This window comes from Dreissena polymorpha, chromosome 4 (genome assembly GCF_020536995.1).
Source record: "Dreissena polymorpha isolate Duluth1 chromosome 4, UMN_Dpol_1.0, whole genome shotgun sequence".
NCBI classification, from domain to species: Eukaryota; Metazoa; Mollusca; class Bivalvia; order Myida; family Dreissenidae; genus Dreissena; species Dreissena polymorpha.
Genome location: NC_068358.1, coordinates 86,984,067 through 86,998,360, shown reverse-complemented (window position 1 = coordinate 86,998,360; position 14,294 = coordinate 86,984,067). Strand labels below are relative to the sequence as shown.

The window sequence follows — 14,294 nt, the reverse complement described above, 5'->3', positions numbered from 1 at the left end:
TAGTCAATTTCAAGAAGTAGACAAGCAAATCTACCTTTGCATAGTCTCCTACCCTTCTCTAACGTGACTCTTCCGATTTGAAAAAAGGTTTTGCCTTGCAAATTCATTATTTTATCGGTTTCAAACACATCGGTATCAATAAATCTACTATGTACACTTGGTGATAGTACGGGTTTATATATTAGAATGCTTAGAGTTATTTGTAACACGTGTTTGTTAATACCCCCGTCACACCGGACTGGCGTCCTTACTGCGTCCTTACGGCGACCCAGGTCGCAGTGAGGACGCCGGAAGGACGCAAGAGGACGCAGTGAGAACGCCGAAAATTGCTCAGGACGCGAGCCCACGGCGACCACTTTGAACATGTTCAAAGTAGTCGCCGAAGTCCGGCGGTTTAGGGCGTTCTGTTACGTAGATACGCAGTAGTCGTAGTAGGGACGTGGTAGGGTCGCTGTAAGGTCGCCATGGACGTCGTGTGGTCGCCGCTCAAACCCACAGAAAATGATAATTGACTGCAAGGCGACCGTACGGCGACCTTATTGCGACATTAGCACGTCCTTTGTACGTCTATTGCGTCCTCAGAACGACTATGGTCTCAATAAGAACGCAGTAAGAACGCCAAGGATGTCGCTCAGACGCCGTATGGTCGGCTTTGGTCGCCGTAAGGACGAAGTCCGAACGCGGTAAGGTCGCCAGGGACGTATTAAGGACGCCGTGAGGACGCGCAGAACGCCATAAACCAGGACGCTGGTGTGACAGGAAGGCGAAAAACAGCATTTTTACCGAAAAAGTAATTGGCGTCCTTATTACGCCAATCAGAAATTTCCAGAAACACAGTCTTAGGTCGCCGTAAGGACGCCAGTCCGTTGTGACGGGGCTATTAGTTATAATGTTATTTAAATTGTTGAGTGTCATAAAATCTTAACGTTTATGGTTTGTATAATTAATTGATCTTCATTTACATCATTAACATGAATACTTTGTTTATATATTTTCAAAGGCTAATAAGTACATCTTTTTAATTTATTCCAGAAATCGACGGTCGAACTTGCTTATTTCTACAATGTGCTTATCGAATAAGTAATGCGTGTGATCCTTGTCGTGTAGCCTAATAAGTCCAGTTTGACAAGTCGGAGTTATTTTACATGTATTAGTTTTAGTTGCAAAACAGATGTTGTATGGACAATACATGCCATAGAATGTGTGCAATTGTCTTCTCTAAAAAAATTGTCGGAGGCATCAATTTATGGAAAATTGTCTTCAATGTCAGTAGACACGTAGTTTTGTTAACACATTAGATACAAAGAGTACGATCGGCAGATGTGTCGCGGATATGGTTCATCTTATATGTGATGTTTCGATTGCTGAGATGAAATGACACTAAAATATGTGTTTAAGGGACCTATGTTACACTAAATATCATCATTAAACATAAGAAATCGGAAAGAAACGATGGAGACAATAGGTATGTATATGACCTTTGTCCGGAGACAATTGTATTTGCATAGTTAATTTAGAACTGTTTGGTCGAGTTTAAAGTGCGGCTATACCATAGCAAAAAACAACAATTTGATTGATAAGTCTTGCAAGCATAATGAATTCATTATACGGAACCAAATACATGATTGTAAAAAACAACAACATTTTTTGTAAAACGAATCATATATTCGATGACACAAAGGTTCCGATAATGCGGTGGGTCGGCTATCCTACGATGCCCGGGTTGGCGGGCACATGGCTAGACGTCTTCACAAAAACCGGCGGGTCATCAGACTCGAAGCCCGGTATCACAAGAGTGACCGGGGACTGGGTGTGCATGTGGAAGCGCAGTTCCGTCCGCAGATCGGTGAGACGGTACATGAGCCCGAATGCCTCTCCAACGAACGTGTCGTGTCCGTGGGTCGGGTAGAGAATCCACTGGCCTATACCGTAATCCAGCTGTCAGATAGAGTACGAACTTAAAATAGGGACATTGAAATATTTGAACTGTCTAAAATTATGAAACGCAACAATACTAATTTGAGAACGTTCGATGCCGAAATCGTGAAAGACGACGAGCAAATTGCGAAAACACTATTTGAAAACGCGTTTTTATTTCGCGTTTACATCATCTTATTATCGGGCTGTCGCCATCGTTCTTTCATATTATTTTCATTATATACGATAGCATAACACAATTATATTGTTCATTTTAAACATGATTGGATGGATATAACATTTTCGTTGTTACTGACGACCAGATAATAGTAATTATAATAATACTACTACTACTACTAATAATAATAATAATTATTATTATTATCGGAATATAATCTTCGCAATCAAATTTATTTATTTTTTAAAGCAAAATGACACACAAGCAATATACCCAGTACCTGCAGCTGGTTGACTGTCTGATTAATAGACACCACCAGATCTCCGTACGCCACGTGATGGTACACGCCCGTGTACTGGGACAGTGCCCGACCCGGCGCTATCGTCTTATCGATCGGTCTGGTCGTTGAGTTCTTGGCTGGGTACCAGGGCTCCGGATACGTGCACACGGTCGTCTCGTTGATGGATGGCTCCTCACCCAGCAGAGTGTCCAGGAGATAACTGGATTGAAACGTTTACCATGGCGATCATGAAATGAGCCAAATTAGGGGAATACTGAACTTAATGCATATGCGTAAAATGTCATCACAGATTAGCATTTGAAGACCGCACAGGCTAATCAGCAAAGACACTTTCCGCTGTTATATAATTTTTCGTTTTTTCGTTTGAAGGAGGTCTTTTAAAACGAAAACCCAGTCTTTGCGAAAAGTGACATCCCTGCATGTGCGCACTGCACAGGCTAATCTGGGACGACATTTTACGCACACAAATAATCAGAATACAATTCTTTACAATACTTCCCAAATTTATGTTACTGTAAACACGTGTGATCACTTCATAGCGCTGCATTCTAATACAGTAATTTTGACCAACCACGCATGAATATAATGGATTTTTTTACCGTAAATAAATACTAGCAGACCTACGTTGTAAACACTCTGACATTTCCAAACCTTTCGATATATTGCGAAGGAATTTTTCAACAGAAGAATATTAATACATTTGTTTCTACAATACCATCGGACGAGAAATTGAAGCAATGTATAAGCTAAATTTGCCTGTGCAGCAAGGTTCTCGCGACGTAGCTCTCGTCCTCTCCCGTCATGGTGGTGAACACGCCGATATTGACGTCAGGCAGCAACGTTACAAGCGATGAATAACCGAACGTTGTCCCGGTGTGACGTAGCATGCTATATCCTGTATACAGGGTTTCCCATTGAGTCAATCGTATGGACATTTGTACTAAATCTGCCGACGTTTTCGAATTTTGAGTTTTTATATTTATGGCCACTCCAAATTGATTTGTTGGTCGTCGGATTTGCCGCACCTATTTTTTCAAAATGGAATAAAAAATAGTGTTACCGCTCGCACTGATTTTTGTGTCCTGTAACCAAAGCGCATGTGTTTTTTTTTAATTTGTGAAAAAAAGCAATCTCGCAGAAACGATTTTGACGCTGAATACAAATGCCAAATATAGTGTTTCATAATCTTTCTAATCGCTAACTGCAGACGCTCAAAAATTCGATCGAGACGACCAGAAAAAATGGCTCCCTGCGTGAGCAGCACATGTTTCGCTGTCGTTACCGTTTTAACAAATTGCGTTGAAACGTTGCTGCAGCCAACCCTTATAAATATAAACACATCTGCTTCGTTCTGTGACCTATTTGAATGTGTTTGTTCACGTTGCAACTATCAGCAGATACGGTTGAAGCATTTCAATTTGAAACAACATCGGGAAACATGACATAAGATTTTTTATGCATTTTCTTCATTAAATGAGCATATGGACGGTATTTTTATATATGAAGGCAATTTTTTTCCTATAACACAATTTTAAGTGAACATAAAATCATTAAAGGCTGGTTCTAAAAGTGTCACAGCGACAATGTTTTATAAGTATTAAAATTCATGGTTGACGGAAAATGCTTTACAGCTAGGTCCTTATATTCCAGAAACATCAAAAACGTTCTTTGTAATGTATACATTTATTTCAGAAAAATACAATACCGTACTAGCCATCGATATGCCCCTTAAAATATGGTAGCGACAATGGATTATATGCATGGCCTTTGTCCGACTGTCTGTCGTTATCATTTTGATGATTGCCCCTCTTCAAGTGCTATTGCAACATGGTATATCTTTTCACAGCTTGCAACATGGTATACCTTTTCACAGCTTTCACTATTTAAAACTTCAAACAAATATAAGCAGCAGTAGGTAGACATGCGTCCCTCACATCAATGATATGGTTATATTTCGTGGCCAATGGTCAAATGCAACTTACTCCTATAAATATGAGGTCGATATACATCGACCTCAAATCGTTTAACGTCATTTTGCTTTAGCATCGTTCCGATTAAATCATATCGGAAGCTTTAACGGCTGCAAATTCATATAACAGCGCAGAATCTTCATAGAAGAGTTATTCAATATAAAAATATAAACATTATTTTACTAATTGCATTAGAAGATGTTTAATTAAAACTTACAAGTAATGCTATTCCAGTTATGAAACACTAGCTTTAGACTCGTGCTCTACATTTAAAAGTTTAAGTGCTGAGACCTAATTTTAGTGTATTTTTATTTGAAAAGTATGTAACTCATATATATAGCATTGCTTGTTTGTACATAGATTCTTTTCTTTGTGTAAACATTGATTTGAATGTAAACTATAGCTGTTTAAACCTGTATCTCTTGTTAATGCAATATTTTTCTATCAAAATGTGAATTTTTTTTATTCTTCGCTCTTCGCTCGCTCGTGAATTTTCATGTTTTCCAAAAAAAAATTTTTCGCTCGCCTCTTCGACTTTAAAAAAAAAAATCCTTAGACCAACAAATCAATTTGGAGTGGCATTAATATTCAAAGTATGCTTTGAATGAAATGCAGGAGAGAATTTGAATTTTTAATTTTTCTACGAAGGTGATTTTTAAGATGATTCTGATAACAGAGTAACCAGCGGTATATATTGATAAAGCAAAACAATTTACAGATCAGGTTGTTTCCGTTTACCTTTGTAATGTCCAGTTTTCCACCCAAACGCGTATCCCGTCTCTGTGACAGTGAATGGAGCCAGCGGCTGGTGGAAATTCTTTTCTACAGTGGAACTCGCGATGACCGTCTGCGGGGTGTGCGTCTGATGGAGGTCGCTGGCGCGCAGCACTTCCGCCCCGCTCTGACTGCGCCCGTCCCCTAGCTGCATGAGCATCCACTTGGTGAGGTCTTCCGAACAGCTCATTACTCCGGTAGAGCCGGCATAGATGGCAAATTGTCTGAACGTATATGATATATCACTTTGAACTTAACCCTTTTAGCGCTGGAACCGAATTTTAAAGGCCTTTGCAAACAGTTTGGATCCTGATCAGACGCCACAAAACGTGGCGTCTGATCAGGATCCAAACTGTTTGCTATTCTGATAGTGGTCTTTGAAAAAAGGTGAAGAAAATGATGATTTTAGAAAATCAGCAGACACCAATTTAGCAGACGACAATTATCCCAGCATGCAAAGGGTTAACATGCATAGCTATTACTCAGGTGGGCGCGTGGGTCATAAATGTCTTCCTTTTAAAATATTTAGTTGTGGTAAAATATACTAAACGAGCTGCAAGCTTCGGGTAAGAAAACCAACGCTAATATTTGGTTTCAAACAAATCGGATTACATAGACCTCTTCCGGAAAGTATAACTCGGTATTTTGAAATAGGCCGACTAGTAACGATTCATTAAACACATACTGTCGCGTATTGATATTCCCGCTATGTAAACCAAAAATATTTACTTGTTATTGTGATTGACGTTAATGTGTTTTATCATATACTATTTACAATAATCCGATTACTGGCGCTAGAATGCACCGTACTTGTTAACCTCTTCCGGTACAGGAACCAGTCCACCGTGAATTTCGTCATCGGCGTAACCCTGGGCAACGTCCTTGGCCTTTCTGTCGGCGCGCGCCAGGAAGTCCGAATGGCTCATACCTGAATAGCACATAAACGATGATTAAAGATGATGATTTCGAGCACCAAAACCACGATAAACTTCAATTGGCAACGTTGTTCAAAACTGTAATCGACCTCATGTATACTTACTCTCAGAGACAATCATTAAATTATCATCATTAGGTGAAACTCGATATGAGAGAAAAACATTTTTTTTATTATAAAGTCTGGCTTGCATTGCTAAGCTAAAATCTTACCTTCCCATGGCATTTATCAGAGACCGAAACACGAAAGTTTTAAGTATACAGTCGCTGTTTTACCAAGAGGGTCGTAGAAGTTCTCTTGGATGAGATCCTCCCAGGGTTTCCCGCCGAGTATCTCGCTTAAGTAAGACAAAATCCCATAATGCAAGTTGCTGTAAAGGAAGTGCGTCCGGAACTTGTAGATCGGCTTAAAGTACCGGATGCGTCTGAAAATGTTGACGAATATATTGACGGGATTATAAAAGCAAGGTCCATGAATCTCGTCACCATTCGATACATCTTTAAAGATATGCAAGATATATGTGAAGAATATTATCGGGGCACTCGATAAAGGTATTAGACAGGATTGCATTTACAACAACCATTGTTCATGTGAGTTTTGAGATTCATTGTCTGGTCAATTCGATATCATGTGCCAAAACTTTTAAATACAAATGAAAGATAGCAAACCTCGCCGCCTCTTTTCGCGTTATGTTCTTATCCAGGCGCATCATCTGATTGGACGGCACGCCGAGACAGTGGGTCATGAGGTCACGGACAGTTGCGTATTGCGTGAATTCACTCGTGTTGTACGCAAAACCTTTTTTTATAATGTCACCTGGCTTGGTGTATATGGACATGCTGTAATGTTCATGAACACGACGAATCGATTACGTACATAATTATTGTAAGTTGCTGGTGCATGAAGGTGAGTTGCTACGTAGACAAAGAATAGTATCTGTAAATGTAAAACAACTGCAATAGTTTTAACTAAGTAGTAGCAAGAAGTTTTGAGTTTTCATTAACCAGTTGCTGGAGTAGAGAGACAAAAAAACTATACATGTTTACAAAAAATGCCATTTGTTTTAACCTAAGTCAGGACTGGGGACGTTCTCCAAAGACTCAAGGTCTTACGTTGAAGCTCGAATGGAATTTGCAACCCGAGGTGGGCCAAGCAGTTTCAATGAGGAAGAATATTTAGTCAGCTTGCGATGATTATAATTATAATTAGCAAAATATGGAAAATTCTTAGTAGAAGACGAGTAAAAAATATGTCATGGCAAACATGTAAACGTTCAGCAATGTTTAAGGCACAAAACGGATAATTCGTACGGAGTTTCCTGACTTCTTAAGCGTTTTGTGAGGAGATGTAACCTATACGAGCGCCATGGAAAGCAAACCATAATGCGTACTTTCGCTCATGCAGCTGCTTGACCATGAGCGCGGCTGCGAACGCCTTGGACATGGAGGCTATTCCGAACAGCGTCTGATTGGTCACCGGTCGTCTGGTCGTCGTGTCCGACACCCCATAGCCGTCGGCAAACACCACATGACCGTCCTTAACCGCCGACGCCGCAAGACCGGGGTTCTTATTCGTGTGACATCCTAGAAACTATAAAACACGCAAAGAATAATACTTAAAAGTGTTTTCGCTTTTTACTGTCCTTTAACGGTGAATTAAAACAACGTGAATAACTGATATAATTGGCGTTGATCTGCTATATTTTCTACTTTGTATACGTGTGTATATATATATATGTATATATATATATATATATATATATATATATATATATATATATATATATATATATATTTACTGCATTTATGCACTGTGGTCGCTTTTTGGGGTTTGCTTACCAGAGTTAAGTTTTCACCATAGTGGGGCTGTACAGTGCCCCCAGTTTACACAATACTTAACAACTGCGGTGCCTTTCGCGCAATGATTAACCTATAAATTTTGTCTATGTCATATATTGTCACCTCTCGGAGGCATCATTACCTAATTATTGTCAATTAAGAATTGAACAGATGCGAATATAGGTGTTAATAAAGAAGCTTACATACGCTTTTCATAAAACTGTCGACTTTTGCTTTATCGAATGCTCCAGCAACTGTACAGGCCACTGTAGACAGTATTATGAATAACCATGCTCCTTTCGAAGCCATCTTGAAGGGCTTCAACACACCAGCAGAGACGTGACCCATCAACCCCTTATCGTTAACAGACAGGGCCACGAGTGTCTGTCGTGATAAAAGATCTCAAACCTATTAAATAGACACGAAAATCAGCACGTGTTGCATGTCTTTATGACAGATAACGACAATCAGTACTTTTTGCTCATCGGTACGGTTAAGCTGGAGATTTTTAAGTCTTATAAATGATGCGATACTTTTAATGTTATTAAAATTCGTGAGAAATATTACAATTATATCAATAGTAGCTTAATATTATCGAAAATAGCCCTACTAAAAATGATAGTCATGTAGTAAAATTCTTGTAGACTTTTTTTATGAAAATTAAAAAAATAAACACTAAGCTCGATATGTTTAGTCAGAGACGTAGATAACATCTGGTTTAGTGCCACTCGTGAAACTGATTAGAAGGACAAAACGTGCCAACTGTTGCATAAAAAGCGCTCAAGAATTGAATGAGCAGTAATATTTTAGGTTTTTGTTTATTGATTGTTTGTTATGTTTGTTTGTTTGGTCGTGTTTATTTTGTGCGCTGGTGTGTTATGTTGTTTGGTATTAATGTTTTTTTTTAATGGTGTTTTGTCTGTGTGTGTTTTTTGTTATTGTTATTTATTAATTTAATTTTTTTTGGAGGGGGGACAAACTTTTGTTGCTCATTTCTGCAAAACGCATTCCCTCATTCTTGAATTTTCTGCAAAAATGTCAACTAAACAGTAAACAACAAGCATGCAGAATGATACAAACCAAACTTTCGGCGTGGACACATATTCACTAATATAAGATAAACACCGAAGCACATTTTGTCAATACAAAGATAATGCATGGAGGAAACTTGCTACATCTCAGTTCTGTCAAAGTGTATCAAATTATGGAAGCGTTCTATTACCACCCCACAAACGAGCCATGTAATGCAAAAATGGGTCTTATGTGATTTTCAGAAATGATAGATCCATACCAGCTGGAGAAGTCCTGCAGCCGCAAAGTTTGGTCAGGAGACCTCGCGTGACTTTACAGCCGAGAGTGTGGCATATAATCATAGTGCGCTATTGCGCAGGCTGATCTGGAGCTACGCTAGCCTCATACGTCATGAACGCATTTTCGACAGACGCGGGTCATATAATTCTATTTAAAAATGATGTTTTTTTCATCTAATAAATTTTACATGAGCTAATGTTCTCGTCGTTTTTAGTTGGTCGCGCTAGCGGGCGACTAATGTAGATGGATATGTGCAAGTCCGTCTGCTGTTAACTACGCTAGGAACGATAACCACCGCATCTGCCTGTTTATGGGTGGTGCGGTGGTCAAGTGGTAACACTCTGGTCTACCATTCCAGAGGTCCCGGTTCAATTCCCGACCGGGGCACTGGAAATTTCAGAAATGCTTCAAGTGTTTCCCACCAAACTAGAGATGTACTGGTATGAAACCAAGGTAATTCTCGCGTGTATCGGTGCTAAACACCGAGCACGTAAAAGAACCAAGGGATCTATTCGCAAACAGCTAGGGTATCGCACCCGGATTCCTTGTATCCCAATACTGTCTCTTCTGCTTGCTGTCTCTTCATCAAAACTAAAGGACCCCATTGGAAATAAGTGCTTGCACTTTCATGGGTTATCCATGACTGCAAGGTCAAAAGAAATACATACATTGGCCAGTCTAGTGTTTAACATCTTGTGCGACGACATTGGCCAGTTTATCATTGAAATCTATATATATTGGCTACTTTCAGGGAAAACGGGGCTTAATGCATGTCAAATAAGATTAGCCTGTGAACACTAATAAGCCTGTGCAATGCTTACAAGCTAATCACGGACGACACTTTCTGATGTTATGGTGTTTTTCGTATAAAGAGACTCTCTTACAGTCTTTTAAGAGACTTAATGCATGTGCATTAAGCCCTGTTTCCAAAAATGAAGCGTAGATTATGTTTTTTAGTAATTATTTAAAAAAAAGTGATAATAACTTCAAAGTAATCTCGCTGACAAGGCAAATGAACAAAGTCACTTTAAAATCAAATAAACAACCAATGAGTTCTAAAAGTTTACCTTGTGGCCTTTTTAGTCAACATCTAAAAGGGATTATTTCACAGATTTTCATTAAATGCTTAATATTGATAAACGTAAACATTGGATCTTAAAAGCTTCATTAAATCAGAGCGCTGAAGGCACTGAAGATGTTCGCTATTGCATAATTTAACACGCAATCCATTTTTCAAAATCAATCGCAAGTTTGAAATGAACACACGCCATTCAACTTTATAAAGTGTGTGTCATAGCGCACGGGTCGAGTTTTGTGTGCACTTTTTATCATCCTTATTATTTCATAGAAATAACTAAGACAAAATAACAACACCATGCTTTTTGGAAGTTCTGAAAGCATAGAACGTATGATGAAAATGGTAATGAGAACTTAATATAAAGAAAATTTGCAGTCACCATCATATTAAAGGAATATTTTTCTAATATCAAATGACTATCACACCAAGAATATAAATTCATAATGAAAGTTCCGTGTACAAAACTTTTGATTTTTGACACCATATACAAATTCAAAATATACAATAATCTTCGTATCTTGTATATGGAGGAATAAAAGTATATAAACATTGCTGTTTATGCTTTACTTGTTACCCGAGCAGTTCACACGGTGTCAACAACGCAAACATAAACATAGGTATAGAGCACTAATGCGCTTTTAGACTGTTCAGTGTAAGGAATTCCGGACTACTCTCTGTATGCTCAAACGACACAAATTGTGGCCCTGTTACAATTACGCGTTACAATCCATCTCGCAGAATTTCACTTTCGCCTCCAAGATGAGAAAACAATCATTAGCGAAATAGTATAGTGTCACGATAAGAGAAAATCGTTTAATTATCATACCACAATGTTTGCCGTACTTGGTCAGCACGTCTGGAAATCATTCCTTAATGTGTGGATAGGCTGCCATTATTAACAAGTTTGCTATTTTGAATTCAATTTTGTATCAAAAAGCATTGTTCTTAAATGTGGCATTTTCAATTCGCAATGAGATTTGTAATGACCCTCGTCATGCGAAAATGGGTCTTATTCCACATGCGCCCATCATATAAATAGCCCACTCAGCTATCCATTCGTCTGGTAAGGAGAAACATAACATATTGAGTGATTTAAAAGCGAACAGCATCGCCTATGGCCTGACTGCGCAAAAGCACATGTTGGGTTTAACAAACGCTTGCCGAAACGCATAAGACCCATTTTCGCATGACGGCGCTATTGACGTGTGATTTAATTGTGTCGAAAGAAAACTGCGTTTAAATAAAATATAAACATACGATATATTTCGATAGTGAAGAAAGATACTCATAACAAGTCATATGAGGACACATATGAAGTGCTCTCCCGTAGTATATTTTTTTATTTACTCACACTAATGTGTGGTTTGACAATGCTAACACACATTTCATGCGGTGAATATGCAGCTTACAAGTGAAAAACACAACCCAATAGTTTAACTTTTGTTTAATTGTATTTAATTATTTAGAAAAGTAAATTGCTAACTTTATTTCAAAGTCAGCGTATACGCCGACTACATTTTTAAAAGACATTTATATTATAAATATATTTAATATAATATGTTTAGTTGTTTTCGGTTTTAGCGATTATAAAGCATTTTCGAGGTTGCCTAAAGTATGCCTGTAGTAATTGATGAACTCATATCCAACTGTCTATGTATTGAGAACTGTAAATATATAAACAAGCTAAACTTTCTACTAACCTTCTACTATTGCGTTGCTAGCACCCGTAATTACAAAAGATCGCCGCTATCTGTTGAGAACCAAAGAACGTATTCCAGAAATACCCGCTGTAGTAGCATGAACGAGGTTATGAAACAGGTCATTCGTATTATTATTATAAATTGTTTGTTATATTCGGGTTTAGCGATTATGAAACATTTTTTTGTTTTTGTCTATCGTATCGCTGAAGTTATTGTTGAACTTATGTTCAACGTTTTATAAATTGAGAATATAAATAAGCGTCAACTTTTTCCCGAATCTCTCAATTTACGACCTGTACTACGTCATTGAGTTGTACGTGAGAGCGTAACCTGTTGCGTTGTTATCGCCCGTAAACTTTCCTTTGTTTATCGACAGGCGCATCTATTAATAGCCTCATATCATGAATGCCAAAAAAAAACGCGAAAAAGAACCACGTGACCAAATAGGACGCTAAACGCAAATACCATGCGACTACGACTTTTATTATGCAAGAACGCTCCGCAATTCCTCAGAAGCCGGGGCCTTGTGATTGCTATTACGTAAAGAATTGACCTCTAACTGAAGTAAGCAAAGGAAACGCAGCACCTAATTGACCCATTCCTTTTATGTGCGAAGGCAGATTGAATTTTACTAATGTATGGTATGCCTATTATAACACACATTATAATGCGGTAAATATGCGACTAACAAGTAAAAAACACTATAATTAAACTTTTGTTTTGAATTAAGTTATTTAGAAACCAAAATTCCAAACCTTATTTCAAAACAGCAAGACTACATTTTTTAGAGAATATTCTTGTTATATTTAAATGTTTTTTAACAGTTTCAGCGATAATGAAACATTTTTTATGTCGTTTATAGTATCCCTGTAATAATTGTTGAACACGTGGTCAACGTATTATTAATTGAGACCTGTGAATATAAACAAGCGTAACCTTATACTAGTGCGTTATTCTCACCCGGACTCCCCTTTGTTTATCGCCAGCCTCAGATTTATGAATGAGATGAGCGAAAATACTACGTCACGCAGACGTAGCAGAAAGTGGACTATTTTAATCATTCATTAACAATCTCCTCCGCGACACGTACAATACGATCATTGTTTTATTATTCTTTTCTATAAAACACCATTCGAAACTATTGCATTTAACACGATATTAATATAATGTTTACATTTGTGAATAAACATAATTGGAGAACTCAAACCTCTTGCATAAATTAAACAACTCTTTCTTGCGCGGATAAGTAAGCGGGAATTGGGCTAATCATACCTAGGCCGTACCGACCTGAATTTTACACTAAGCACTTTAGACGGTCGCTAAAGCGACCATCTAAAAATCAAAGCGCTGTAGTCAGAATCTAAGAGACTGTAAGAAAAGGCAATAATTGTGTATATACTACAGTGTACATAGACGGTGGAGGACTACACGATACTAGTGGTGGGAATGCTAACCTTTTGTTCAACTCTACAGATCTGGTAGAGGTTCGTCTACAAAGGTGGTGAAGATATACAACAACAACAACAACATGGCCGTAAAAACTGTTGGCGTCAAATAAATCACTTTCAATAGCCTAAAATATCATTCTATTACATAATAAACAGATCAGGAAAACACTCATGCTTCCTTTGTAATGTGTATACACAAGAAAATCCACTTACCCTGATAAAGAACGTTGTACAGATTGTGTACTTGTCTCATGTAGAACTTTTCGCGCTCGATATGCGCGCTGGATCTGCGCAATGAAATACCATATCCGGTTACTTCGTCTTTTTCCGAGAATGATAGTAAATACATATTTTTTTCATTTTCTTGTTTTCTGGAATGTCTTGTTAACGCAAAATAAAATAACAATATTTTAATGTATGTTTATAAATACCAAATATAATGTCTTCAAAAAATGTCTCAGAATTATTTTTTTTTACTGTCTGCGTAAAAACTCGTATCTTTGCGGCCTAGACTATCAAGTGAGGAACTTATTTTTGCATGAATATGAAAACAATAAAAAATATGTCGTAGCCAATGCTTAGCAATTTTGCTTCAATATTATTTTTTTTACACTTTTTATGACATTGTCATGTTATATAGTGATATTCTGTATTTACAAGTCGGGTTATTGAGACCTGCGAAGAACTACTTTTATTGCGCATGAATTTAGTGGTAAATCGGAGTTTTAGGAATTTGTTTTTTTGCAGCCAGCCAATTCGGATAGGCTCAGAAATTGGTATCATTACTATGGCCTTAGGGCTACGCCCCAGGCCAAAAAAGAGAATTAAATTAAAGAAACAAAAAA

At 37.9% G+C, this 14,294-nt stretch overlaps 1 protein-coding gene and 1 long non-coding RNA gene across 2 annotated transcripts; one reads left to right on the top strand and one right to left on the bottom strand.

Annotated features, from left to right (window-relative positions):
* Positions 1–1,577: 1,577 nt before the first annotated feature.
* Positions 1,578–8,302, bottom strand: LOC127877991 (beta-lactamase-like). The gene is made up of 9 exons (XM_052424342.1): positions 8,120–8,302; positions 7,465–7,664; positions 6,743–6,913; positions 6,350–6,498; positions 5,951–6,068; positions 5,105–5,364; positions 3,153–3,291; positions 2,376–2,595; positions 1,578–1,938 (listed from the first exon to the last, which is right to left on the bottom strand). The coding sequence occupies exons 1-9, from the start codon at positions 8,258–8,260 to the stop codon at positions 1,705–1,707; spliced, it is 1,632 nt and encodes a 543-aa protein (XP_052280302.1). The 5' UTR covers positions 8,261–8,302; the 3' UTR covers positions 1,578–1,704.
* On the top strand, positions 6,829–9,419 carry LOC127877992 (uncharacterized). The gene is made up of 2 exons (XR_008048695.1): positions 6,829–6,980; positions 9,187–9,419. It is a non-coding gene; the product is annotated as an uncharacterized LOC127877992 (long non-coding RNA).
* Positions 9,420–14,294: the final 4,875 nt, after the last annotated feature.

What these genes read in the sequence shown, in the direction of transcription:
- LOC127877991 (XM_052424342.1), bottom strand. Translation starts at nt 8,260, where the DNA reads ATGGGTCACGTCTCTGCTGGTGTGTTGAAGCCCTTCAAGATGGCTTCG. An exon ending in GAAAACTGGACATTACAAAG is followed by an intron (nt 3,292 to 5,104) that starts GTAAACGGAAAC and finishes CCCTGTATACAG; the next exon opens with GATATAGCATGCTACGTCAC. An exon ending in GCGAGAACCTTGCTGCACAG is followed by an intron (nt 2,596 to 3,152) that starts GCAAATTTAGCT and finishes GTTTCAATCCAG; the next exon opens with TTATCTCCTGGACACTCTGC.